The 26,045-nt window shown below is 45.1% G+C and overlaps 1 protein-coding gene across 4 annotated transcripts in view; it reads left to right on the forward strand.

Moving 5' to 3' along the window:
• The window catches only part of sgcd (sarcoglycan, delta (dystrophin-associated glycoprotein)), a 133,202-nt gene that overhangs the window by 81,423 nt on the left and 25,734 nt on the right, over positions 1–26,045 (forward strand). For all 4 annotated transcript variants that reach the window (XM_048997646.1, XM_048997644.1, XM_048997645.1 and 1 more), the window contains 4 exons: positions 1,957–2,142; positions 13,980–14,081; positions 14,696–14,783; positions 19,141–19,260. In XM_048997646.1, coding sequence (XP_048853603.1) covers positions 1,957–2,142; positions 13,980–14,081; positions 14,696–14,783; positions 19,141–19,260 — 496 coding nt within the window. The remainder of the gene's footprint in view (positions 1–1,956; positions 2,143–13,979; positions 14,082–14,695; positions 14,784–19,140; positions 19,261–26,045) is intronic.

Genomic DNA, 26,045 nt, shown 5'->3' on the forward strand with positions numbered 1-26,045 from the left:
TTATACAAGTATTAAGAAGGAAATATTAATGCAGTCATAATATTGCATAACAGCTAAACCCTGAGCAGCGTCACTGAAGTTCATTTTACCCAGTTTTCCTCTGTTTTTCGCCTTTAAATAAGTGTAACTATTTTTTTCCCCCAAGTACAGAGCTGATCAAATTTTATTACTTGACTTTCACTTTGACAATTAGATGTCCAGCCTTCAATTTCTCGTCGCCGCTTCCCTCCTCCCTTGGTTTTCCAAAGGCCCAATTTAAATTCGCCCCTGAGTTCTTCCTCGCTATACTCGTTCGCAGTTCCTGTTTTCCTACTCAGAGTCGGACGCGGACCTCGCCTCAGGGGGCCACGGCGGTCATTTTCTGAAACCGTCTCTTTTCACGTCTCAATTTTGTGCCAAAAAAATAAATAAATAATAGGGGAAACTTCATGTTCAAGAGACCTTCAGCGGTGCTTAAGCAACATCCGGAATAGAAGGCGTTTGTACAGTCGGATGAGTGGCATTCGTACATGATGAATTCTTGAACGGGCTACGGAAAAGGTCATGCATTTGGACGACCTCCAAGTCTCCGTGTGATATCTGCCTGTTTGTTTGCCGCTACGAGTCCTGATTCAACGAAACAAAATGCACCTGCGGCCCAAAAAAACCGGAAAAATCCAGAAGATAGGTGAATTTTGTTAGAAACGCAGCAGATCATTGTATATTTGTGGCAGTATTCTTGGTCATTGGCATCCCCTCCAAGGTGACCCATGATAGATCCCTATTCGGGAAACGAAGCGCGATGCCGCTTGTGATGTTCTGTTAGCTCCTCCCATTGTCATGTGACGCACGATAGCGGGGGTTTCTTTGAGGATGACTTCATCCGCAAGCGCCCTGCAGGCCTTATATCGATCCTTCTGGGTTTCTATAGAGAGCGACTGTCACTGGAGTCACTTTCATTAACTGATTCTCTGCACTGCAGCAGCGTTTGCTCCATTGACTGCTTATAGATTCCTGGCATGTGATTTTCAGGGAACCAGGGGGAGGGAATCGAGGGGGCGGGGCTGAGCTTTGACCTCCTTCTTTTTGCCACCTTTGCAGGTGCTATGCCAAAAATCCCCCTTTTAATAAACGCCCTCTCTTGGAAGGACATGCCCCGTTCGAGGTGACGCATTGGCAGGGCTAAGGTTTTGGCAAGTGTTTCGGCTGTGAAATGCATGAGAGCGTGTTTTGTTTTGTATTTTCGACCAAGCTGTTTAAATAATAACCTATCCAGGGTTGCCGACCTGGGAAACGGCTAACGGAGGGTCCTACCCATAACTGGTCTGTTACAGAAACGAATGCACACACAGTCCTGGTGTCAGGAATTCTCCCGTAGATCTCTGGGATGCGGGAGATTGGATTTGTGCAAGCTTCCAGCCGCATGGAACCAGTGCCAGGAAGCTCAGGGGGTCTGACGAGACTACCACCTAAACGAACACGCCATCCTGCAGTTATTTCACATTGTTAATAAGTACAGCAATCACAAGACTCTTCATTAGCGCAAGAGTGTTTTTCTGTGTTTGTTTTCACGCCTGATTTGTTATTTTGAGTATTTAAAGGGATAAAACATATCATAGTTATGTAGTTTCGGTTTCAGTTGACGCCGATCGTATAGCCCCGCTATCTGACGCACCAGAAGCCAGCCACTCAAGCCGCTATAGATTGCAAATTGCATTTTGTGTTTGAGTTATTGGGCTATTATTGCATTGCCTGAAGTGTACGATGCATTTCCCTATTTTGTAACGGACAATTAGAATCATGGTTAATGGAGGCAATCAGGACATCGATGGGACGGAAAGTGGGTTATGGGGATCCTGGGCAGTTTATGAGACGGTGAATCAATTTGATTTCAGTCAAGTTCCCGCCGTCGTTCTGCCTCTCTGAGGCATCTTCCGATCTCCGGGTCTCACTCCAGGTTTCCCCTGTCTGTTCCAGATGAGCCAAGAGCAGTGCCCTCACAGGAATGACGTGCAGAGCTCCGAGAAACCGCGCTTGTACAAGGTGGGCATCTACGGCTGGCGGAAGCGATGCCTCTACTTTTTCGTCCTGCTCCTGATGATCCTTATCCTGGTCAACCTTGCCTTGACCATCTGGATCCTGAAGGTCATGAATTTCACCATAGTAAGTACCGTATCCCACTACATTTCTGCTCCAGCTCTGCCCAGTGAGGTGCCCACGGGAGGGTGGAGAAAGACGGAAACCTGTAGGGATCCAGACACTAGGGGGCACCCCGGCTCTGGGAAAACGGAATGATTGCCAGCCTGCCTTGATTCGGTAAACTTTATTGTCAACCCCCTCCTAGCAAATTTAATTTGACCCTGGATTCAAATTCAAATTTTTCCGTTGGCCCCATTCAGTGGAAACTTGCAGGGGCCCGGCCATGTCTTTGTGTGGCCCCAGCTGAATAGCCCCTCCCGTGGTGCCACCGCCAATTACTCCATGATTCTCGTCACTCGAAGGTTTGATCGTCCACCAATGGTGTGAATGCTTTCCGTCGCAGCCTCAGCGTTGTATCCATAATGTATTCGGAGAGCATAATAGATGGGGCAGTAAAATAAATTCACATATTCAGGCTTGACCGTTCAGGAGACGATCATTTAAATCTAGCGAGTAACTTTTCAGAGGCCCACCAATATTTACAATTCACTTAGAATACCTCTCGTAAAGTAAAAATTCCTCATGTGCCACATCCAATCAGAGCGTGTTATTAAACCTGAATGGCAGGACTTGCTCTGTATTACTGATGCCTCTTAAAGGAAAGCACTACCATTTCAGCGTTATCCCGTCATTACGGGCCGTAATGGGTGACGGCAGCCTCACGGTGTTAATCTGAAACGTTTTACATGTGACCAATCAGCACACAGATTTAAGAAAGCTGTAGGTCTGGGCGCCTGTTAGCATTGTGCTAAGGTGTTAGCATTCTAGTCGCGCTCCACTGTGATTTCTTTAGGCATTTGCTGCACCTCTGATGATGCAGATAGCGGTGAAAAATGTGAATTATCTCTTGAATAAAACATGGTAGAAAGGTATTTATGCCTGAGAGCTGGGTCTGACATAGAAATAAAAATTAATTAGATAGAGCAGAGTCTGATTTATGGTTCGTCTAAGTCCTGCCCCAAAACCCTTATATTCGCACAATCGTTTGGAATGAATTTAATGTTCTTGTTTGTTAATGAATTTGAGTAGATACATTTCATTTGTCAAACCTATGCAATACAGGTAAGGGGTTGCAGGCCTACCTGGACTGGAAGTAACCAGCATATTATCCATCCATCCATCCATCCAGTTTCCAAACTGCTTATCCTACTGGGTCGCGGGGGGTCCGGAGCCTATCCCGGAAGCAATGGGCATGAGGCAGGGAACAACCCAGGATGGGGGGCCAGCCCATCGCAGGGCACACTCACTCACACATGCACACCTACAGCCAATTTAGCAAGTCCAACTAGCCATATTTTTGGACTGTGGGGGGAAACCAGAGTACCCGGAGGAAACCCCACAACAACATGGGGAGAACATGCAAACTCCACACACATGTGACCCAGGCGGAGACTCGAACCCAGGTCCCAGAGGTGTGCGGCAACAGTGCTAACCACTGCACCACCATGCCACCCCATACAGTGCTAACCACTGCACCACCATGCCGCCCCATACAGTGCTAACCACTGCACCACCATGCCGCCCCATACAGTGCTAACCACTGCACCACCATGCCGCCCCATACAGTGCTAACCACTGCACCACCATGCCGCCCCATACAGTGCTAACCACTGCACCACCATGCCGCCCCGCCAGCATATTAATCACATGGATTTTACTGATATGAAAAATGTGTCGCGTGCAGCTTCTTGGGGGCAAAAAGACACGTTGACAACAATCATTCAGACTTGAACAACAATTTTAACCTATTTTGTAAAGCTCTGAACCAACTTGTTATTCTACTAAAGATACAAAAGATACGCTCAGAATCGGGGACCACAACGTTCCGTATCGTTGCACTTGTTTGACTCGGGCTGATATTCTGTTTGTGAAGGAAAAAAAAAAACAGCCGTTACCCTCGTTCTACGGCATCTGTCTGTTTGTTTGCTCCTAAGCAGATCCTGCCCCCCATCCCTGGTCTTGCTTTATGCATCGTTTGGGGGTGAATTCACTATTTATTATGATAATGGCTGTCAGATTGCGCTCAGCGGAGCTGTTGGGTCCATGAGGAGTCCCGACGTTCTTAATAACGTTTCCGAATTATTTTAATGATATAAAGCATTGTATTCATATTCCAATTGCTCATCCTGGAGTGGGTCTTGGCGGCTCAGGGGATCAGTTCCGAACAGCACAGGGTACAAAGCAGGGCTACAATTTGGGCAGGATACCAGTCCATCATTGACCACATACTGCACACACATACACACTACAAGCAGTTAGTCTGACTGCCTGAGTGCCGAGAGGGGAGAGGTGGGTTGCTGAGCAGGGTAGGATGCTGTGCCCATGATTGTGGAGGTTGCAGGTTCAAAGTAGCGGAGTGATTTCACAGTTGGGCCCCTGAGCAAGGCCCTTAACCCTCAATTGCTTCAGTGACTGTTCTTTTGTGCTTCGGATGAAGGCAGCTGCTAAATGAATACAAATGTAAACCTATAGACGGTGCTGTAAGGGAAGCCACCAAGTGGCCTATCAACCGAATCCATTTGTGGGCAGAGCGTCTGAGGCCGTTTTGGTGGGGATCAGGGATCCCCCATGGCCGGCGAGGTTAAAACCACGCAAGTGTGGGCTTCTGGCTCTGAGCCAGTCACCCGCATGTCCAGCATGTTGGGGGCGGAGTCACACCACCCCTACCGCCACCGGGCATGATTTACCAGCGTCCTAAATCTGGCTCTCTGACTGAGCTTGGCTCCACTCCAGGCCACCAGGGCCTGTAGCTGAACCCCTAAAGGGCAACTCGGTAATGGGGTTAGAGCTGGGGATCAGTCCTGCATGGACGTGACGCTGCCTTTCCCCCGTGCCCGATGACTGGATCAGCCATGAGCCTCCATTCTGTAGCTAAGGTCACATCAGGCACTCAGATAGACGCCTCTTGGGTCCTTCTCTGGGATTTACGCCGTGTTCAGCTGCTCCCTCTTCCTGCATTGTTATCCAGGGTCACGAATGTTTCCTGTATACTGTGGCCACTAGGAAAGTGACAGTTGCTGAGATTTTCTTTGTTTGACTTTTTTTTTGTTTGTTTGTGAATTCTGACAGAGGTTGGGGGATGGGGGGGGGGGGCTCTTATTTCCTACTTATTTCCTGGCAGCAGGAAAATGATGTCATATTTTATTAACCCGTTAGCCTGGTTAAAACAGGGGGGGTTGGAGGATATTGATGGCTGTACCCCCCCCCGGCGGATGTTTCTGCGCAGTTTTTAGTTTAGAAGCTGCTAGCTTTATTAAAAATAAATAAACAAAGGACTGCATTCATTGGTGGCTAGAGAGTACTTGAAATCCCACTTTTTTAAAAAAAGGTATTAATCATTTTCAAGTGAGTCGCTGTCTTTAAAGTGATATGCAATTATTATCCCGTATCGCGGGATTGTTTGCACAGACAAAGATGTGTTTCATACGCATGATCCGAGAAGCTTCCTGCGAAGTTCTCATGCTTCACGTTAATTAAATAATGTCACGGCGGCAGCAGAATTAGGCCATAATTAAGATCTGCTTTACCGAAAAGGTGCAGGAGTCGAATGCATTTGCGCTTTTTAATTAACCGTGTTTACATATCATTAGTACGGTAAAAAGTGCTCTTTGCTGAACCGGTTTACCACAGATTGCTTGCTGGAGATAAATTTTAAATTTGCATTATCTGGAAAAAAATTGAGATGATTCTGTAAACGCAGAATGGCTGCATCGATTACAAATCATGTTAATTAAATATTAAATGATATGTGTAAGAGCTGCTGACAATGGGCAGACAGGATTGCACATAGATAGACAGCTGTCATATATCGCAACATAAAAAGCTATCAGGGAACCTGCTCGGGCCCATACAGCCCGAAAAGTTACTCGCTATTATTCTCACAATAGTAACGATAACATGGGGCCTGTTTCTAGGGCCAGTCTGAAAATATTACTACCCTTCCTGCCAGTGTAGTGACTGTTTGTGGCCAACAGGGCGCCCCCCCCCCCCCCCCACAAAAAAAAACCCTTGGAAGCCCCACATTTACATACACTTTTAAATTAGCTTACTTTAAAAATTAAAGAAAAAAAAATCCCAAAGCCAGTTTCTCCTCGACCATAATAAAAACCACAACCGCCGTTTTTAGAATCCAGAACCTGCTGGTGGCTTTTTATCGTAAATATCTTCCTATTTAGCATCCATCCATCCATCCATTTTCCAAACCGCTTATCCTATTGGGTCGCGGGGGGTCCGGAGCCTATCCCGGAATCAATGGGCACGAGGCAGGGAACAACCCAGGATGGGGGGCCAGCCCATCGCAGGGCTATTTAGCATTTACTTTGTTATTTTTTAAAATGTTTTTTTTTTTAAATAAAGAAGAAAATGTTCCTTGGTAGGAAAAAATGTATGTATTTACATCAGTATATCAGGGCACGACAGCCATGGCCATAATTTAATGCTGGTTAATATATTGTTCGGAAAAACAAACAGCAGAGTTAGCTAATGATAATGATATAGTATATTTGCATATGAATTCATTTCCAAGGAGGGGATACAGGGTGTGAGTGTTTCATCTCTTTTGTTTTAATAGGAGAGAAACGGGGAGGTTTGGACAGATGTTGGGGATTGGTGACGCCAGTGAGGGGTGGTGGAGGATGAGTGGGGCTCTGAAGGGGGATCTCCAGGTGCCAGGGACCAGGGAAGGCCAGGCCCTTGCACAGCAGAGCAGTCTGTTATTGTGTCGAAGTTGAAGCCTTATGGGTAATGAGACGTCAAGCCTTAGGCTCCCCGCTAGAGGGAGGCCGGAAATTTGGCCGGTTAGCGTAGCGGTAGCCAGCTAGCTGAGTAAGACCTCCAACGTAAACTAAGAAGAGCATCATCGCCTGCCGATATGTGTAGCCGTCCGGCGACGTTCCACAGAGAAAAGATTTTTAATTTATTTACATCCCGAGGTCCTATCCTGGTCCGGATGGGATAGAAAGATCAGAGGAAAGACGGAGACAATTAGAATCAGACTTGGAGTGAGTGAGGAAAATAAGACGGAAGATGAACGTTCCTTCTGGCCTGGATGCCGGAGAAACGTTCAGGGAATGGGATGCGCGTCTCAGTCCATGCAGGTTGGCCAAGGTTAGGGAGAAAAATAGAATCAAACATTTACAGTTCTAACCAAACATGGAACTGGTGGATTGAATCAGGATCGGTCATCCTGGTTCTGTTTGCCCATCCCTCCCGACATGCCCCCCCCGGTACCACACCATTTCTCAGTCAGCACTTACATAAAAGGCCCTTTTTCAAACATTCCACCCGGGTGGGGGGGGGGCATCTCTTTTATACAAGGACAGAAGACAGAACTGTGGCACGTCCTGCGTTTCCTCGGAATGTGTGCGGAGGAAGAAAAGTGAGCAGGAACAAATGTGATCGGCCCGGACACCAGGGATTTGCACTTCTGAAAGGACGCTACAGCTCTCTGCGAATGGGGAAGTGAAAGGCGACGGACTGGGTGGGGACAAAGGGGTGGGGGGGGCATTTTAAAGAGCACACGGTTAAGTCCTCTCTTTGGTCTACAGCAAACCGGGCCTCACACTACGGCCCGGTTTCAAACACTGGTCGAGTCAAAGCAATGAAATCTGTATGCATTAGTCGAGGATTTAGAGACCTTTTTTTCCAGGTGGCTACTGTGCTAAGCTCACAGAGCAGAGACATGAATATAAATTGTGTAAAAGTCCAGAGGTATAATGGAAGCCATGTAGGACTGTGATCTACGGCATCGCAGTAGCGACCGGATTATCGCCAGGGCGGGCGTCGCTGGTGATGGAGTTCCGGTCTCCATGGTATTAGAACCTGACTCAGAAGCGCCATGGAGCATAATCGTCAATCCAGCAAAATAATTAGTGATGACCACACCTACCTGACCTCATGAGCGAAACGTGAAATGTTTATAATAGACAGAGTTAAGTGTGTATTGTTTCAGTTTGTATGACATGGATCAAGACCCAGTAATATCTCTCCATCATCTAGGTAATGGTTTGGCATCCAGAAGGGAGTTTAATTATTAATAAATGTATGTTTATTATGAACATGTATATTAATAAATTGATAATGTACTTATCAAGGTTTTGATCCATCCATTCCGCTTCCTTAACTACTCACCCAATACTGTGAGACTTTGGATGTGGAGCCTTTCCCAGGAAAGTTCAGGTCCGCAAAGAAAAAATCCAGGCCAAGATTTTATTCCAACCATTCTGTTGAGTATAAATAGTCAATCACAGTGTGACTCAACTGGTTGGTTGAAATAAAATCTTGGTCTGGATGTTTACTTTCTGGACCGGAACTATACACTTCTGATGACAACATCTTAATGTTTTTTACCTATAAACTTTTTAAAAAAAGTTTTTAAATTTCAGTTTTATTATTGTACTGCTTTAATGGTATATTAAGTTATGTGAACTGACAATTTAACTGCAGAAATCAAATCATTTTTACCATGCCTAGTCTGGCTTTGGTTCAATTACATCATAGATCTTACATGGACACATTTTCTGTTAATGTTAGGAAGGAGGGAAACAGAGGAACTTCTGTTTGATTACTTTGTTTATACAGAATGCGAATAAAAGACTAACGGAACCGGTGATTTGCACGCATGAATATTTAAGTATGCATTGTTGTGCGTACTCATATAAATCCTGTACATGAAATATTCAAAATCAGGGAAACCACACCAGCCGAGGTGAATGCACCGTTACTTTCAGGTTTAATGGCTGCTTGTTGGGAAAGCAATCGGTTCCGAACAGAAGTTGAATGTAAACCGCACGACACCTTGATGAGCTGATTCTCCTAACACGTATAGCGGGGGAGCTTGATAACAGAGGATTTCCATGAGCTTGGATCCTGCTACTTACAGGGGCCGGACATCTGAGAATTAATAGGAGAGGATTCTGACGCTGCCTGATTTTTTTTTTTTCTCCTCCCAAATTGTTCGGATCTGCCTTTAGCCATTAAACGAGAAAAATCAGAAGGCTGAGGTGGTCACAGAAATTTGACAGTGTGGATAACAGGACATCAAACCAAAGTACATACTGTGCGCACCATTGGCCCATCAGAGGGTAAGGTTTTTCGTTAGTTGATTTGTACACCCTCTGTCCAGTGAGTGCACTCATACTGTGCCCGTAAGCTAAAATCCCACCACAAACCGGCAGGGCAGAATCTATTAAGACCTTGAAGACAACAGTACTCTTTGATGCTGCTCCTTGAAAACAAAGCCATTCAATCTCCAGGCTGGAGTTCAATAAGGCTCAGGGCTCATAAATTCCCACGCACTTTTTTTTTATTTTTTATGGAGGCCTCTTATATCTATCAAATCCGCGACAAAGAGCTTATTTCATCAGTGTCTCCGGCGAGGTCCGAGGTCCGCTCTCCGTGGGTTCTGTGCGGAACGTAATGTTTCATCCTGATGGAAGAAATGAGCCTTCGCGACTCTTGGTGGGTGGGATTACCCTAAACTGTCCAATGGCAGGCTGATTTATCTGAGTGGGCGGCGGCAATGTAACCAAAGGGCAGCAGGGGAGACGACTTGGAGTAGAACGACATGCGTGAGCCGCGTTTCTCCACAGAAGCTGTTTTCCTCCCAAACACTTTAACGGCTGGGAAATAAGAGCTTTTGCACAAACTGAAAGGGTCAGTAAATGGTGATTGAAAGGTCAGACCCACACATTATCCCGAACGTCTTTATCCAGCCTCGCGTGTCAATCCAAATCCCAGATCTCCGCAAGCGGGCGGCCCTCAGGTGCAGGCGGTCTACGGTCGCTTCGCCGTGGATCAAATTAACATGAAATAAATAATTGAATTGGCTGACAGTGACTGGAGGGAAAGGTCTGGAATCAAGCCGCCTCTCGTCTCAGAGTCAGCAGAGGGCCACGTTCGCTCATCACGTTCGGTGAGTGGGTCGTCCGTTCTCATTGCCGGCACCGTCATTGGATGGGTTCTGGGACACTTTCAGGCTCGAGATCAGATTGGCTGACCCAGCGCAAAGGTAACCGAGGGCAATTTCACCGATACCATCTCAAATAACACCCCGAGTCAAACTGCCTCGACAGATCTTTCCAAACTTTCCCGTAAACACCGACACTGCTGGGACAAATGTTTTTTTTTCTTTTTTGATGCCGTGGAAAGTGCATTAGCTGGCACTGCAATCCGGGTTCAAGCAGACAGGAGGCACTAGTGATTGCAAACTGCAGTTCTTTTACGGTATTGCAGTCCAATGAAGATCCTGCTCCTGTTGACTCTTCAGCGTGATTGGCTGGTGTCTGTAGATGTCCCACCCCTCAACACCGGGCATACACCAATAGCATCCTCTCAGTCTACACAACATTCTGTATTCTAAGCAGGAACTGATGCAACTAGCAACCATTTTCATCCTACCAAAACTAAATGGCTTATCTTTTGCTGCAAATTTAAGGTGAAAAGATGTACTTCCCTGAAGTTCCCATATAAGGCACTTTCAAAGTGCTTCACAATTTAATTTACTTGCATTTCCCAATGTTTCTCTTAAATATCCAAAGCTTATTTTAGGTGACTATGCATGTTTTTTAAATGGAATTTTTTAAATGAATGAATTTCGGTAAAGCAGATCTTTTTTGTGGAGAAGATTTACATCCTGGACTGTTATATGTAACAAACAAGAGGGCAAACAATCAAACAAACAGATAAACAGGGTAGATTAACAAAAATGTTTAGCATTTTCATAGTTTGGAAGTAAATCTGTCGGAACAAAACATCGTTCCACATCAAAATTTCTCATCATCTTACTGATCTCTTCAATTTCTCATTTCAATGGATTATTTAAATTATTTAGAAAAAGAAGAAACCCAGAGTTTAATATGAGTCTAAATTAATCTAATATTATAGTTTCTTGGTAATAATTATGGATTCCTTTCCACGCACGATTGAGTCGTGTTTAAAGTGTTTTAACACATCTGTTTGTTACTTGCCGTAATCACCCACCGAGTGCGGATTAAAATCTAAAAGTAAATGTCAGAATGGTTTTAATCTTCTCCCGCCGCTGCTCCTCGCAGATGGTAAATTCTCTTGGCTTAGCGTCAGGCGACGACGGCACATGTTCCAGCAATGTAACGCATCTCTGCTTTGTTCCAGGCGTGTGTCACCGTTTACCTGTCTTCTCGCTGCCATAAGGATGGCAAAACATACCATAATAATATGCATAGTAAGCAAGGGGAGGGGCCACAGGGGCAATGGCTCCAACTGAAAGCTGATTGGCTTACAGAGCGTCCCTTTCATTGTCACTCAACAATTCAAAACATATTATTGGCTAAATGACCAGGATGGCCCCTCTGTATAAATTATGCCCCCACCTTAAAAAATCCTAGTATTGGCCCCGTCAACAAGCATTAAAAGCCTCCCCAATGGGTCATTTTAGAGTGTTTAAAGTTTAGGACAATTTCTCCTGTACTATGAACACCACTGATTAATCATAATAATTGACCTATTTTTTTAAACATTAGTTTTATAAAACTTTCAGCTCTTACTCCTCGGGGTGCCACTGGGAGGAAAGGTGCTGTTACTCCTAAAAGAAAACAAGAACGGCCTTTAAAATGAAACTTTGCCATCATGCGGACGTTTTTACTTTCCGTGTAATGTCCCAGACCGGGGATGAAAGAGGATGAATAGCAAAAGGATGCTGCAGGACATAACAGCTGCAAGGGGCAGTGTGTTTCCGAGTCTGTGTCAACACTGCGCGCGTATGTACGTGTGTGTGTGTGTTCAGGTTTCACCCCCGTGTTCAGTCAGGGGCGTCCCTCTAAGGCCTATAAACAAACATAAACAGTGGCTTCCCTGTGTTCAGTAAACAGTAAACATCAAACTCCCACAATGACGGCCTCTTCTTTTCATTCCAGCTCCTTCATGCTGCAAAGAGCTCAACGCGTGACTGGCTCCAGTTTCCTGGAGGCAGGAGGGCGGTGTGCGTGTGTGTGTGTGTGTGGGGTGGGGTGGGGGGGGGGGGGGTTAGTTGGCGCACACACCTGGGTATTTTGAACCTCTCTGTCAGTGCGTGGCACTGTGAATTATTCATGACCACCGGCGTCTCGTACAGCATGAGAATAAGCCCCAGGACTCCGTGCCACTGTCTTCTGGCTTCAAAATATTTGGAGGGGTGGGTGAGGACGATGGATTTAAGGGTGGCGGGGGAGATGAGAGGATATACATTGGCGAGCACTACATGGCTTTGAGCTTTCTGAGCTCCATGTGGCCACTGCAAGCTATAAAATGCAGCCCCCCCACCCCCAGATATAAAAAATAAATAAATAAATAACTTGCAAGTAAAATCAAAATCATTATAGTTACACCTACATAAGGAACGACTTTATGTGTTATTAAGTGTAGTGACTGTTTGTGGCCAGCAGTGGGGGGGGCAGAAAACCTCAGGGGCCCCCACGCGAAATGCGTGGTTTGAGTGGTGGCAAACACCACCGCTGAGGGCGAAAGCAAGTGGTGACGAATCTTTGAGAAGATAGCGTGATGTCATGCCGAGTTCTGACGGCTGCAGTGTGCTTTTAAGGATCACTCCACCCCCGCCCCCACCCCGTTAATACCAATAAGTTTCATCTGAAAGTGAGAAGAAGCCAAAAGATGCAATGTTAGCTGTAATTGGCACAGACACAGTACAGGAAAGTCCCACAGTGAGGCAGGACATCTTTGCTATGGCTTACTGATCAAGCCAGCCCAAACGGGCCACCTACTAAAGAAGGAACCCCCACTCAACACAAGATGCAAATAAGTTCTTACTGTGTAGCTCAATTGTGCCGGGGATACCCAAGTGAGCGCGTGTCAGTGGATTCTACGAGTTACATCGTGGGTCACATTCTCTGTAATATAGGCCCATTGTAATATTAATGGACACCGATTGCCAACTATAAGATCAGCTTTATTTTTCCCCATTCAGGCCAAATGCACGGAACAGCTGCTCCCAGAAGAGCCACAAACAAAGATTCCAAATGCCAGCAGGTTTTTTTTCCAGCCTTCCACCTGAATACGAGGCTCAACGTTAACGCTCAAGCATTACGTCACTCCGGATAACTTCACAGAGATTAGCCAGCATCAGCGTTGAGATGCTATATTAAAAATGAACTGATGTAATGATTGCTATTTTAATTCTTGGCTTACTTATTTTTACGCAGATAGTTGTTCATTTTACCGTAGAGGAGAAACAGGATCTTGGATTCCATCTAGCTAGCAAAAATCGAACGGTAAGGGACATGCAACAGCTGGAACAGCTAAACTGTTAAAAATGTTCGTAACTTCAAAGGTTCCACGAAACGTTGACCCGCAGATATATAAATCCTGCAGGCAGATTACCGTAGCATAGATACGACCGCGTGAATAAAGAAACATTCGGCCCCGACATTTCCGCACATTTTCCACTGACTTTACAGCATCTTAACGAAGAACGGGCGGAAAGAGAACTGTGAAAATGCTGCACCGCTCACGACGGAGGGGGCACTGGGGTCTTGATCTTTGTTTGATAATGCTCTTCTCAAGGATCAAAGGTATCGGCAATGAAAGACTAGCTTTTTAGATTACTAGAAGGACAGCTCCTTTCATATTAAACACAGCTATCGCCGGGCTCATCTCTGACGTTCATTATTCGGCGATGAAAGCTCAAGGGTATTGTCAAGTCTGCTAAAATCAGAGCATTTTCCGACCAATCCACTGGGGAATATCCTCACGGATCTGAGCTATGCGGTATTTGGGGAGGCACTAATCACGCCTATTACCTCTCCCTCTTTCTCGTCTCATTTGTCCTGCAGGATGGCATGGGCAACTTGCGCATCACGGAGAACGGTCTGAAGCTCGAGGGAGACTCTGAATTTCTCCAGCCCCTGTATGCCAAAGAAATCCAGTCCAGACCAGTAAGTAGCAGACTCTGGGGTGCTCTGTGTCAGCGCGATGAGAGATATGGGCCCCCGCAGCCCCGCCCGGGAGCACTAACATCCTAGCGCTGGGCCTGGATGTGTGACTTGATAAGGTGTGGGCTGTATGTCTTATCTCATCCGTCGTGTGGCTCTGAAGAGGAGCCTGGAAGAGGGAGGCGTGAGCTGAATAGTAAATGCCACTTCCCAGAGGTGGAAAGTTCAGGTCCAGAAAGTACAAATCCAGGCCAAGATTTTGTTTCAACAAACCAGTTGATCATAAGTCACAGTCACAGAGTGCTCAACTGGTTGGTTGAAACAAAATCTTGGTCTGGATTTGTACTTTCTGGACCTGAACTTTCCACCTCTGCTGCTGCTAGCGGAGGAGTCTACGTCTCGTTCCAAGAGCATAGCGTTCCACGCTAGTGGCGCGGCTCCCTCCGTCAGATGCCAGTACACGTGCTGTAGCGTTTGTTAGCTAACTGGCCACCCAATCAATGGAATTTCCATTAGCGTAAAAGCAGATGCCAGAAATGGAGGCAAGAACCTGCAAAAATTACCTCCACCAATCGAGAAACGATCATTAATTCCTTGGCGTTCCTCTGCTTTGACAGGGAAGCCCTTTGCTACTCCAGTCCTCAAGAAACATAACCATTAACGTCCTCGATGGCAAGAATCGCATGACCAGTCAACTAGTTGCAGGTAAGTTACAGTAAGTTTTAATGACTCTCACGGTACCTTCATTACTTCACCAATTGCATCCTTGTTTTTTTGTTAAATGTTAAGAGGAAAAAGGTAAGACTCTCCGCGTTGATGCTTTGGAAAATGTGCCAGTGTTTCTTTCTTTTAATCGAGAGCACGGAGCTGAATTTACACCTGGGTGCTTATGATAGAAGGTAGAACAAAATCATGATTTCTCAAAACAAAATTCTCAGCCGCCGTGATATTTGATGCAGCCTTTCCTGAACACACCAGCAGATGAATCTGATTTGGCACATTGCATAAAATCTGTTTGAAGGGAACTGCATTTGGAGAGCTACAGCATACCTTTAGGAATCATTTTTATAGTCATATTTGTTCACGGTCAACCCAGTTGACTGGAAACCGTTTTTGGAAAGTTTATTAAATGTTCCCCAGATGTTCTCAGTACGACTGAGAATCACATCCGTTAGGACATCCTACTATACAGCTTCAACCAATCAGATGTCTTGGTCCTGCCTCCTCTAGTCGCTTGGACCCACCTCCTCTCCAAACTGATTGGTTATTTCCCTAAACCAATAATTTTTCCATCTGCGCTCAGAACATTTCTGTGTAAGTAAAACTCCCATGAGTTAGTATACAGCAGTGCTAGTAAGTTTGTGAATCCTTTACAATTTTCTCTATTTCTGCATGAAGGCGCTAAAGTTCCTCAAGGCTGATGTGCAGGACTGATCATGAAGAGATACCAGAAACATTTAGTTGACATTATTGCTGCACAATGGGGGCAGTAACACCCGTTATAACCAGCAACAGTTCATATAATTTTTCTACACACCTATATGTGACATTGGATCATGGGTGTGCAATCTTATCCAGAAAGGGCCATTCGGTATGTGGGCTATTGCTGCAACTCCCTAATTAGTTTACTAATTAAAAGACTGATTGGCTGAGATTCCTCACACCCGGCTTTGGACAGACGACCTAAAGGTTATCCCAAAGACCTGCATACGCACTGGCCCTTTGTGGGTAGGATTGCCCACCCCTGCATTGGATCATTGTTTTACCATTGTATTGCCATTGGTTTAGGGCTTGTGCTGTGGTTAGCACTATTGCCTCATACTTCAGGCTGTGGCTCCATGAGTGTGGAGTTCGGATGTTCTCTACCTGTCGTTGTGGCGTTTCTGTCATGCACTCGGGTTTCCCCCCCACAGTGCGAAACCATAGTAAGGTTACCCGGAGTTGCTAAATTGGCCACAGGTGTGCATGTGTGTGTGAATGTGCCCTACAATGGGTTGGTGGCCCATCCTGGGTTGTTCCCTGCCTTGTGCCCAATGGGTTGGTGGCCCATCCTGCGTTGTTCCCTGCCTTGTGCCCTACAATGGGTTGGTGGCCCATCCTGAGTTGTTCCCTGCCTTGTACCCTGCAATGGGTTGGTGGCCCATCCTGGGTTGTTCCCTGCCTTGTGACCTACAATGGGTTGGTGGCCCATCCTGGGTTGTTCCCTGCCTTGTGACCTACAATGGGTTGGTGGCCCATCCTGGGTTGTTCCCTGCCTTGTGCCCTGCAATGGGTTGGTGGCCCATCCTGCGTTGTTCCCTGCCTTGTGACCTACAATGGGTTGGTGGCCCATCCTGGGTTGTTCCCTGCCTCGTGCCCATAGGCTTCAGACCCATCAGCACTGAATGAAACAAGCAGTTTCCAAAAATGGATGGATGTCATTTGTTGAATCGAGCTCTTTTTACCTAGGAAAACCTCATCAATGAAAATCAGATCATGTTTTAGGTCATATGTATGCAGAAGTAGAGAAAATGCTAAAGGGCTCACGAACTTGCGAGCACCACTGGAGATTTGGCCGTACACATCGGATCTGCTTTGTTCTGCCCTGAACTTCCTGCCCTGGGTCACATTCTGTAGCAGAACTAGGTTCTACTTCAGTGGCTGCATGCGGTTTGTCCCACATAAATGTCCTTCATTCTCAAAAACTTGACATGATGCCGCCAACACCATGGCAGACGCTACAAACGTGACTGGCTGATTCCACATCGAATGTAATGCTTAATCATTAACGTGATTGGCTGATTCCACATCGAATGTAATGCTTAATCACTCAACCAAAAAACACTTTGTGTCACAGGATCAGTCAAATGTTCATACGAAACCTTCATGGAGAGTTTGGCTCATCCTTGTCTTACTGCCATACAATCTACTTTTGAGAAGCAAAATGGATTTTGTTGACTCATGCGGAATTCATCCTGGTGTCTGCCGGGTCTTGTGGATCCTTGACAACCATCATCGGCCGAGCAGGGAGTTCTGTCATCATTCTTCTTCCTGTCCCAGGCCAACATAGGCGGTGTCCCCACTCTGCGATGAACCTTCTCCGTCCGTGGCGCTCACATGGACATCCAGAAACTCTGCTTTTATTTTTTTGTTGCAACTTTCCCCCTGATCTGTTCCTTTTCAATGACAAAGAAAGATCCCTGCAGGTTCTCTGCTTTGGCATCTGCATTAAAATTCACCCTGAGATCCCTGCAGAGACGACTGCTTTTATTCAAAAACCCATGAAACATCGTCCCAAAACACAATTACCAGGGCTGTACGCTTCCTTCCTTTGGCCCTTGCGCCGGTGTTTCCGTAGTAACACGGTAAAAATAGCAGTACTGAGTCTGTAAATTACTGTATTATTCTGAATTTAAATGATAACAATGTTTATTGCTACATGAGAGGTAATGTACCATGTCGCTTCATTTTATTTTAATATTTATCACTGCAACCTTTGCCTCTGCAAGCAGTTAGGTTTGTATAAGGAGGGATTGATTGTTGCCTGGTTAGAAATCAGACATTTTAATCCAATGGGAGGTACACAGCTTACACGACATCACAAGTATTTACAGATGGGTGTTTTTACCCAGAATCCTTCTTGTGCTTTCAACATGTAATCCTTCATTCACAAGCATGGGGCCTTAATTACTTTGTCGCTGATCTGTGATTGGATGTCACTGACGGGAGCAATAGCGGTCCACTAATCACCGGCACCGGCGTCTTCTCATTGCGCTACGGCATATTGTGAAGACAGTTTTCACTGGCTGGCAGTTCGTGACAAGCAAATTGCATCCACGCCTAATGCCTTCTCATTCTCCGTCTCGCAGAAATCAGAGACGTAATTCTTTTTCTTAAGTTTTACAAAGTATGCAATTTCCCAGCTCAGTCAAACGTGAATATCTTCCTTTTCCCCTCTAAAACTTTCACTACCAACCAAGATAGTTGACTTTAAAAAATCAAATACAACATGCTTTATGATTGCTGGATTCCGCAATATACGTATATTATTCAAGTTAGCATGAACGTCAACGTTATCTCGATGGTTAGCCTTATTTGGACTTGGTGAAAAGGTTTGGCTGGCAAAAGAGACATTCAGACATATATTTTCTTGCAACATCATGCACCTTATTGCCTCTCTAAAGTCTGTTATTGTTTATAGTTCATTGCGTGTCTATTGTGTGTCATCTGTTGTGTCAAATGTTACAACTGTTATGTGTGGGGGGCAAATAAAGTTTTTTTAATTTGAATCTCCACTTTGGACAGATCAAAATGTGCCAACTGCGAATTCAGAATCTGCTGGCTTGATCCTTTGTATTTCTCCTTCTCTTTGATTTCTGTTGCTTTTACGGCACTTAGCGTATAAAGAAGAGCACCAAGCGATTCGTGTTCTCATAGTCAGGCCATTCACGATGTTGTCACCACATTAGGACTTTATTAAAAAACTCTTTCATGTGCCTGCAGTTATGAACTTCCCTCTCTCTGCTTCTGATTCGCTTGTTTGTTCGAGCCGCCAGCAACCAATCCGAGAAGCCCTGCAAGAGCATATAGCATCAGCACCGCGGCCTCCCCCTGGAACTGCGGAGCCCTAATGTTTTAAATCTTTAAGCCTCTGTGGCTCGGTGCCATTGTGCTGAATGAAGCAGGAACCAGCTGATGCCTGTCAGCCGTCGTTTTCTTCCGGAATCTTTATGCCGATTCATCAACATGAATTGACATGCTGCCACACCCTGTCATGTCAATTCACTTATTGAATTTTTTAATGGCATGTAAGAAGGAGAGAAACAGTTCACATGGTATTATGTGTAACCATACTGTAAGCTAATTGTACTTGTAACTTAAGCGAAAGTGGCACTGGTCCCAACTGAAAGCTGATTGGCCATCAGAGTGCCCCCTTCCCTGTCACTCAGCGATTCAGAACATATCATTGGCTAATGATAAGGTCAGCCCCTCTGTACGAATTTTGCTTTCCACCCTGGAAAATCCTGGAATAGCTGTTGTTTCTATCAGATGTAAAACGAATGACATGCTTCCTCCTGCACAGGTTCCGCTGGAGTGCAGGCGCACGGCAAGATGTTTGAGGTGAAATCCACCGCGGGAAAGCTGCTGTTTTCTGCTGACGATCAGGAAGTTGTGGTTGGTGCTGAGAAGCTGAGAGTTCTAGGTGAGTTTTGGGAAAGACATTAAATCCCCCCCCTGGTTTACAGGAAAACAAACAATGAATGCCCCCACACCCCACCCCAATAAACCCGGAAATGAGGGAGCGGTATCAGCTCCAGTCATATGTGATGTTTTCTTTAACCTTCCCCATCCTTTTCGCTCATGGTTGACCGTTTATTTTTGTTTTGCTTAGGTTATATATATATATTTTTTTTGTTCTCGCGGGATTTCTCTGCCCCCCCTCAAAAATGTACAGACAAAATAAATCCCAGATCCCCCCCAAGCATCCCTGAATCGCATGGTTCTGTCCTCAACCTAACACATTATGGAATATAATGTTTAAGTGCCAAGATAAACACAGAGACGATGAGGTGCTGCTCTGCCATTTTCCCAAAACCAATCTAGCTGGCCACACTTTTATTGGTTCCCAAGCGTTTGGATTCCGCTTATTCGAGTTGGTACAGCACTCAGTGCTCAGACCCCTGCTTCAACTGGAGATTTTGCCTGATTAAAAGATTCTAGTAGAGCGCCATCTATCTGCAGGGAGGCCTATGTTGTTCATTTTGATTGGCCGTCCAATAGAGCGATGCCAGTGCCTGATTGGTTGAGGGCATAACTAAAGTTTATGGACGAAGGTCGGAAACAAGAACGTGACCTCAAGTTCTACATTACTTTTGTATTACTGGGTTTTTGTGGGGCAGCAGTGCCCCACAAATCAGAGGATGACCTCTAGTGACCTTCAAAAAGAATGGGAAACATTAGGCGGTGTGGAGTGCACTGCTAGGACAGTTCATAACAGAAGCAGGACTGAAGACCCATAAAGCAAGGAAGAAGCCCTTCATCAATGAGAAGCAGAGAAGAACCAGTTTGCAAAAAAAAATAAAAAAATGTGTATTTTACACAAAAACACACCCACAAATTGAGAAACGGGGTGAAACTGAAAATTTTGTCTCTTAAATTTTTACAGATCTGTATATATACTGTTTAATAATATAAAGTATACAGCAAAAGCCTGCGCATGCAGAGGACGTTGTGTTTCCTTGTTTAAGGCACAGCTGCCACCTGATTCCCCGAAGAGGAGTGTCGGACTAAAATGAACAGCTGTGATGCTGAAAGGAGGGAAGGGGAAACAGCTGTAGTGTTATTTGCCGGCTTGTTTATTGCGTAATTCTTTGATATATGAACTGTGTCCGTCTCGCGGCCACCTCGGACATCCCAGCGTAAGAGCGGGCTTCTGCGAGAGTGCGCGATGGTGGCCGATTCCGTTCCCGCGCCGAATTTCCATCCGAACATTGTTTGTTCCGCGTAATACAATCACGCCTTCGGAGTAGCGGTAATAGTTTTTCATCGTTCTTTAGAGCTCCGGGAGTTAGAGCTCAGGCGAATCAATAGAGATGGCAACAGCGGCGTGGCAGACAAAGCGAGCTGGCTTTATTAACGATTCGAGGGCTTCTGAAAGACACATACTTACCGTCCAATTCGAGAGCGACAGCATGAATCTCGGGTCATGTGACAGCCGATTGCCGCATCACACGGCAATTAAAGGGAAAGTGTTCAAGTGCTCGAGCTGAAGTAAGTAGTTTAATCGACATCGTCGGCTGGTTGTGACAGGAAACGTAGGAAAGAAACCTTGCCATAAATCACCAAAGGCCTGGAAAGCACTTAACTAGACAGAAGCCTAATTAGGAACTGGCACACCATTCCCGTTAGGCTAATATAAATATCAAGGCTACCGAAACATCAGGCGTAGCACCGACGCAGCACCAATGAGATGGCACGACATCCGAGAAAATGGATTCGGATTGTCATGATCGTCCCCAAGGGTGCAATTTGGTCTCCGGACGGCATTCAACACACATAATAAAACATACATAAATAATATAGTGTGGTAGAAAAATTATAAATCCCCTCCAATAACTCCAGTGAAGCCACTTAGAATAAAACTCCGGACCTCTCAGTTGGTGAGCAAAGTTATCTCCTTTATTTGAGCAACCCAGCGAAGCGCTCCGTCACACTCTGTCGCCGGGTACCACGAGCGCCCAGTTGATAAACCATAATTCTCAGTTCCAAATAAGGGCTTCTAAGTCCTGATTGGTCACAAGCTCCAACAAACTAAGCTCTATTGGTTCACCTTGGCAGCAAGGTAAAATCCACCCATTTTGCTCAATTTACCAGAACATGTCTTGACTCCTATTCTCCTATTTGATAGATATGAATATAGATATTGATTATATTGACAAAAAATAAAAGTAAATAATTAATACATGAAAGACATAAAAACACATAGTAGAGCTATTTAAATCGAGGTCCGAGTACAGCCGGTTTTCCAGGCTTCCTTAACCCGTGAGCCTGATGTGAAGCCTCTGGCCAATCGGAATCAGTAATTATTTAACTAAGTACCTGGGAGAACTGAAAACAAGGCCTGGATTTAGAACTTCGGGCCATATTTGAATATGGTATACAAGAGATGACATCGTATTACAGTTCCAATAACACATAGAAAACTAAAATAGTTTTTTCTTTGTTAAAACTTGTACGCTATAGTCTGAAAGTTGCAGGTTGTTTAAAAACCCAACAGCTGACAGCAGGAGGCAAAACTCCACAGGAAGAGAGGGACGGGTAAGCGCCGAATGACCTTTGTCCTCCAAGCAGCTCTGACTTGATAAACATGGCCGAGATTAGCCAAGTTAGTGCCAATGGCCTTCCGGCAAAGTTTAGCAATCTTTCTTGGCGTATGTTTGTTAAACATGCTGAGGTTGCTACACTTACATTCATTGCAGATGTTAACATTTACTCAATAAAAGATCAATAAATGTATGACAGCTCCTTAAAGTTTAAGTAGGAGGATCATCGAGTATTTCAGCGAAGACGCTAAATACCCATCTACCTTGAGAATACCCCCCCCCTCCAAACCCACAGTATTAATTCCCGTCTTTTATGCCACTGTTAACCACATTCCAGCACAACATGCCAGAAAGCCATCTCCCAATACCAGTCCTAGCCAGGATCATTGTTAGTCATTGTTAGCAATACCAGTCCTAGCCAGGTTCATTGTTAGCCATTGTTAGCAATACCAGTCCTAGCCAGGTTTATTGTTAGCCATTGTTAACAATACCAGTCCTGGCCAGAATCATTGTTAGCCATTGTTAGCAATACCAGTCCTAGCCAGAATCATTATTAGCCATTGTTACCAATACCAGTCCTAGCCAGGTTCATTGTTAGCCATTGTTAGCAATACCAGTCCTAGCCAGAATCATTGTTAGCCATTGTTACCAATACCAGTCCTAGCCAGAATCATTGTTAGCCATTGTTAGCAATTCCAGTCCTAGCCAGAATCATTGTTAGCCATTGTTAGCAATACCAGTCCTAGCCAGAATCATTGTTAGCCATGGTTACCAATACCAGTCCTAGCCAGAATCATTGTTAGCCATTGTTAGCAACACCAGTTGATAACGGCGCATTACGCGGTATTTCGCACATGCAAACAAAGTGCTACTAAACAGTATATAAGTACAGCTTTCATTATTGTTGACAAAGGGCTCAGCCATCTTGAATTCTGAGGTCGGGGTTGCTTTTTATAAACTCCAGCTACGCCCTTAACCAATCACGCTCTGACCTCGCCCTCATCTGTGCCTTTTGCAGGGCCCATCAAAATGACCAACCTCCCCGCAGATAGAAGCACTACTGGAATCCTTTAATCAGTCACTTGCTGCTGTGTATTGCACTGGGAGAGCATTATTTCATGTCTTTACTTGTATATGGACCTTTACTTGTATATGGACGGTGTGGCATTGAAACCCACTTGACTCCTTACATCAAAGGGCATCCCCGCAGCCGCCGGCATTTGTATAATTACCGCAGCAGATAAACTAGAGAGCCAGCATAATCGTTTCTGTAACGACGTTAAAACCGTATCGCTTAGCATCCACCCCAAGTCCATAACGGCTTGTCGTATTGGTCGATCCCCACTTAGAAATAAACTAATTCGCCGTTGATTAAGCAATTCAAATACGCCGTCTTAGGTCTGAAAAATTATAAATTCGTTTTGGTCAACAGACAAATGTACTTTGGGGGGGTCCCTGTGCAGCCCTGCAAATTCTTGTTTGCTTTTGTCGTTACGATGGGAATATTGTTTGAAGCTGATCGCGTTACCGAGGGCAACAAAAGGCAGTTAGGAAACGGTGCCGGATTTGGATTTGTTACCATGGCAATTAGTCGCAGCATACACAGGTAACCCAGTTAATTAAAAGTCAGCTGGCCCTGCTTATTAATTGGTTTTTAGGGCTTTTGTGTAGTGAGCTGGGTGGATTGGGAGGATGAGGACACTGATGATGCCCCCATATCCCCCCCCCATCCCATGTTTGTTTACGCTCAGGGATTTATTTTACTTGCTGTTCAACTTCCTCTTCTCCAAGGATCTCTTGGCCCATTTCCGCGTCGTTGTTTTCCCATAACGAAGTCCTCGCTAATCCCGCTTCCGACATTATCCGCGCTGCATCGCGGAGGCCCTCGCCCCGGTGCCCTGTCACCTTACCCGTTCCATCTCATTATCTCTTCCGAGAAAGCAAACAGGTTTGCCTGTTCAGGACCTCAATCTTTTATTTGCGATCTGGAGATTTTTTTTTTCGCCAAATTTGTTTTGCGCGGTAGAAAATGTGCAAACACCCGAATAACCTTTAAAGTTATTTAGTTTTCTGTTGCTTTATCCATGAAAAACATGGTTCCGTTTGGCATTTGAAAGTATGATTAGCCCTTTGCAAACAATTTCCAGAATGCAAATTCTAATAGAGGTTTTTATGAGTGACTTAAATAATAACCTTTACATGTGGCCCCGTGTCCTAAATCTTAAAAATGAGAGGTCAAGGAAGGTTTTGCTGCAGAAAGGCTGGGGCACTATGGAATTTATCCAGAACACCTCGAGACTTCCGACAGCTACATTATTGGCAGACATTTAACTTGTCATTTGATTTATTTTACTTCTATTGCAATCACATTTAATATATTTGGCACGCTTCATCCTACTGTACATTATTACCGCCATTCGTCAAGTGATGGTAAAGCAAATGAAGAGAAAAAAAGCTTTAAAAGAAGCACGTTAACGACCCACTTACATACTTTTTTGTTTTAAAATTCAGTGCTCACCCTTACACAATAGGGGTGTTAATATGGTGGAAGACAAAAGGTGACAGTATTGAGCCGGATCTCGCTTTATTTACGCAAAGGACAGCGGGAAACAAAGCTATTGTGTTAGGAGCAAATTCAGATAATACTTTCTGAGTGACGTCCCCAGGCCAACCTTCAAGATATTGATGTTTCCTAATACAATCAGACCGCTTTTGGACACCTGCATCTATCAGCTAGGAAATTCATAACGTCTTACAAACAAAATGGGAAATTAAATTAAGTAGGTGTGGAGAAAAGTGCTCTGTGTTATTCCTGAGGCTTTTGGGGAACCACGCGCAATTCTAGGATTTTTTTCTTTTTTCTTTTTAGGCGGTGGGTATAAAAGTGGGCATAATTCATAAGGGGGCGGGCCTTATGGTTACCCAATGATATGTCGGTGAGTGACAGAGGCGGGGGGGGCACTCCGAGGCCCAATCATCTTTCAGCGGGGGCCAGTACCCCTGCCGCTGTATACGTTGGCTGGGTGGGGATAATGGGGGGGGTAATAAGGGGAGGTGGGGGTAACAAAAAATATGGCGATTCGGTAGAGCGTCGAGCATCGGGTAGAGATTAATAAGTATGTACATACTTCCTCCTACTCCAGTTCGGACTTGACGATTTATTTTTATTTTATGTGATTAAGATTTTGTTTATATTGTCTGAGGCACTGGTGTGTGTGTGTGTGTGTGTGTACCTATGTAGGCAGACATGCATCTATATACGAATGTATATATATTGGTTTGTTGTATATGTTCGAAATAAAAGGTGATCATCATCATCATCATAATGGGGCTGTATGGGATTAGTGATTAGTCATTTGTGATTGGTGATTGGTGATCGCCACAGTGGTCTGTATGCGCACGTACGCCAGGGTCATGTGACCAAAGTCGGTTCAGCTTAACCTGTGCAGGAGAGTTTGATAATAGGTTTAGATAATCGTGAGTGTGAGCAGGTTAGCAGTTACTGAAGATGGACTGACGGACAGAAAGCTAGTAAGGAAAAGTCCATTAAAAGGCTGAGAGGTTGACAGCCAGCCTGTCAGTGGCTTCACAGTGGTCAGTGAGGTTCTTCTTTTGGGGGGAGGCAGGCGGTTATTTTTCAGACCCAAGGCCCGCCGTGTGCCATGCAGCACTTCCTAACCAGTTAGCGGAGAGCTAACCGCTAATGGAGCGCACAAGCTATCTGCCGCACTGCTATGATGTATCACACATGGACGACGCAGACTCAGCAGTGATAAACACGAGAGCTGGACCTACAGGAACTGGCATGAGGAGTAACGGGTACTACAGGAAATGGGCCATTAAACGGGGCTGTCTCCCTTTCATCCATCCATCCATCCATCCATCCATCCACACTGCTAATCCAGAAAATGCCTTCTGTCCTGTGCTGCCTGGGTTAGTTTCCAGACTATCCTAAAATCCAGGATTGGAGACTAGAGGATGGATGGATGGATGGATAATTGTTGGTTTAATATCGAATGTCATGACGACTCTTCCACTTTGTTTTATGGGAACGGTGTGTGTTAAACCGGTTAACCTCATTTGCATTTGCTAGATAAAAAAATCCCATAAATAATTAGCTATGTGTGAGCTTAAAAAAATGCATTAACGATGTGAGCATTGCCAT

This window comes from Brienomyrus brachyistius, unplaced genomic scaffold (assembly GCF_023856365.1).
Source record: "Brienomyrus brachyistius isolate T26 unplaced genomic scaffold, BBRACH_0.4 scaffold35, whole genome shotgun sequence".
Classification (NCBI taxonomy): domain Eukaryota; kingdom Metazoa; phylum Chordata; class Actinopteri; order Osteoglossiformes; family Mormyridae; genus Brienomyrus; species Brienomyrus brachyistius.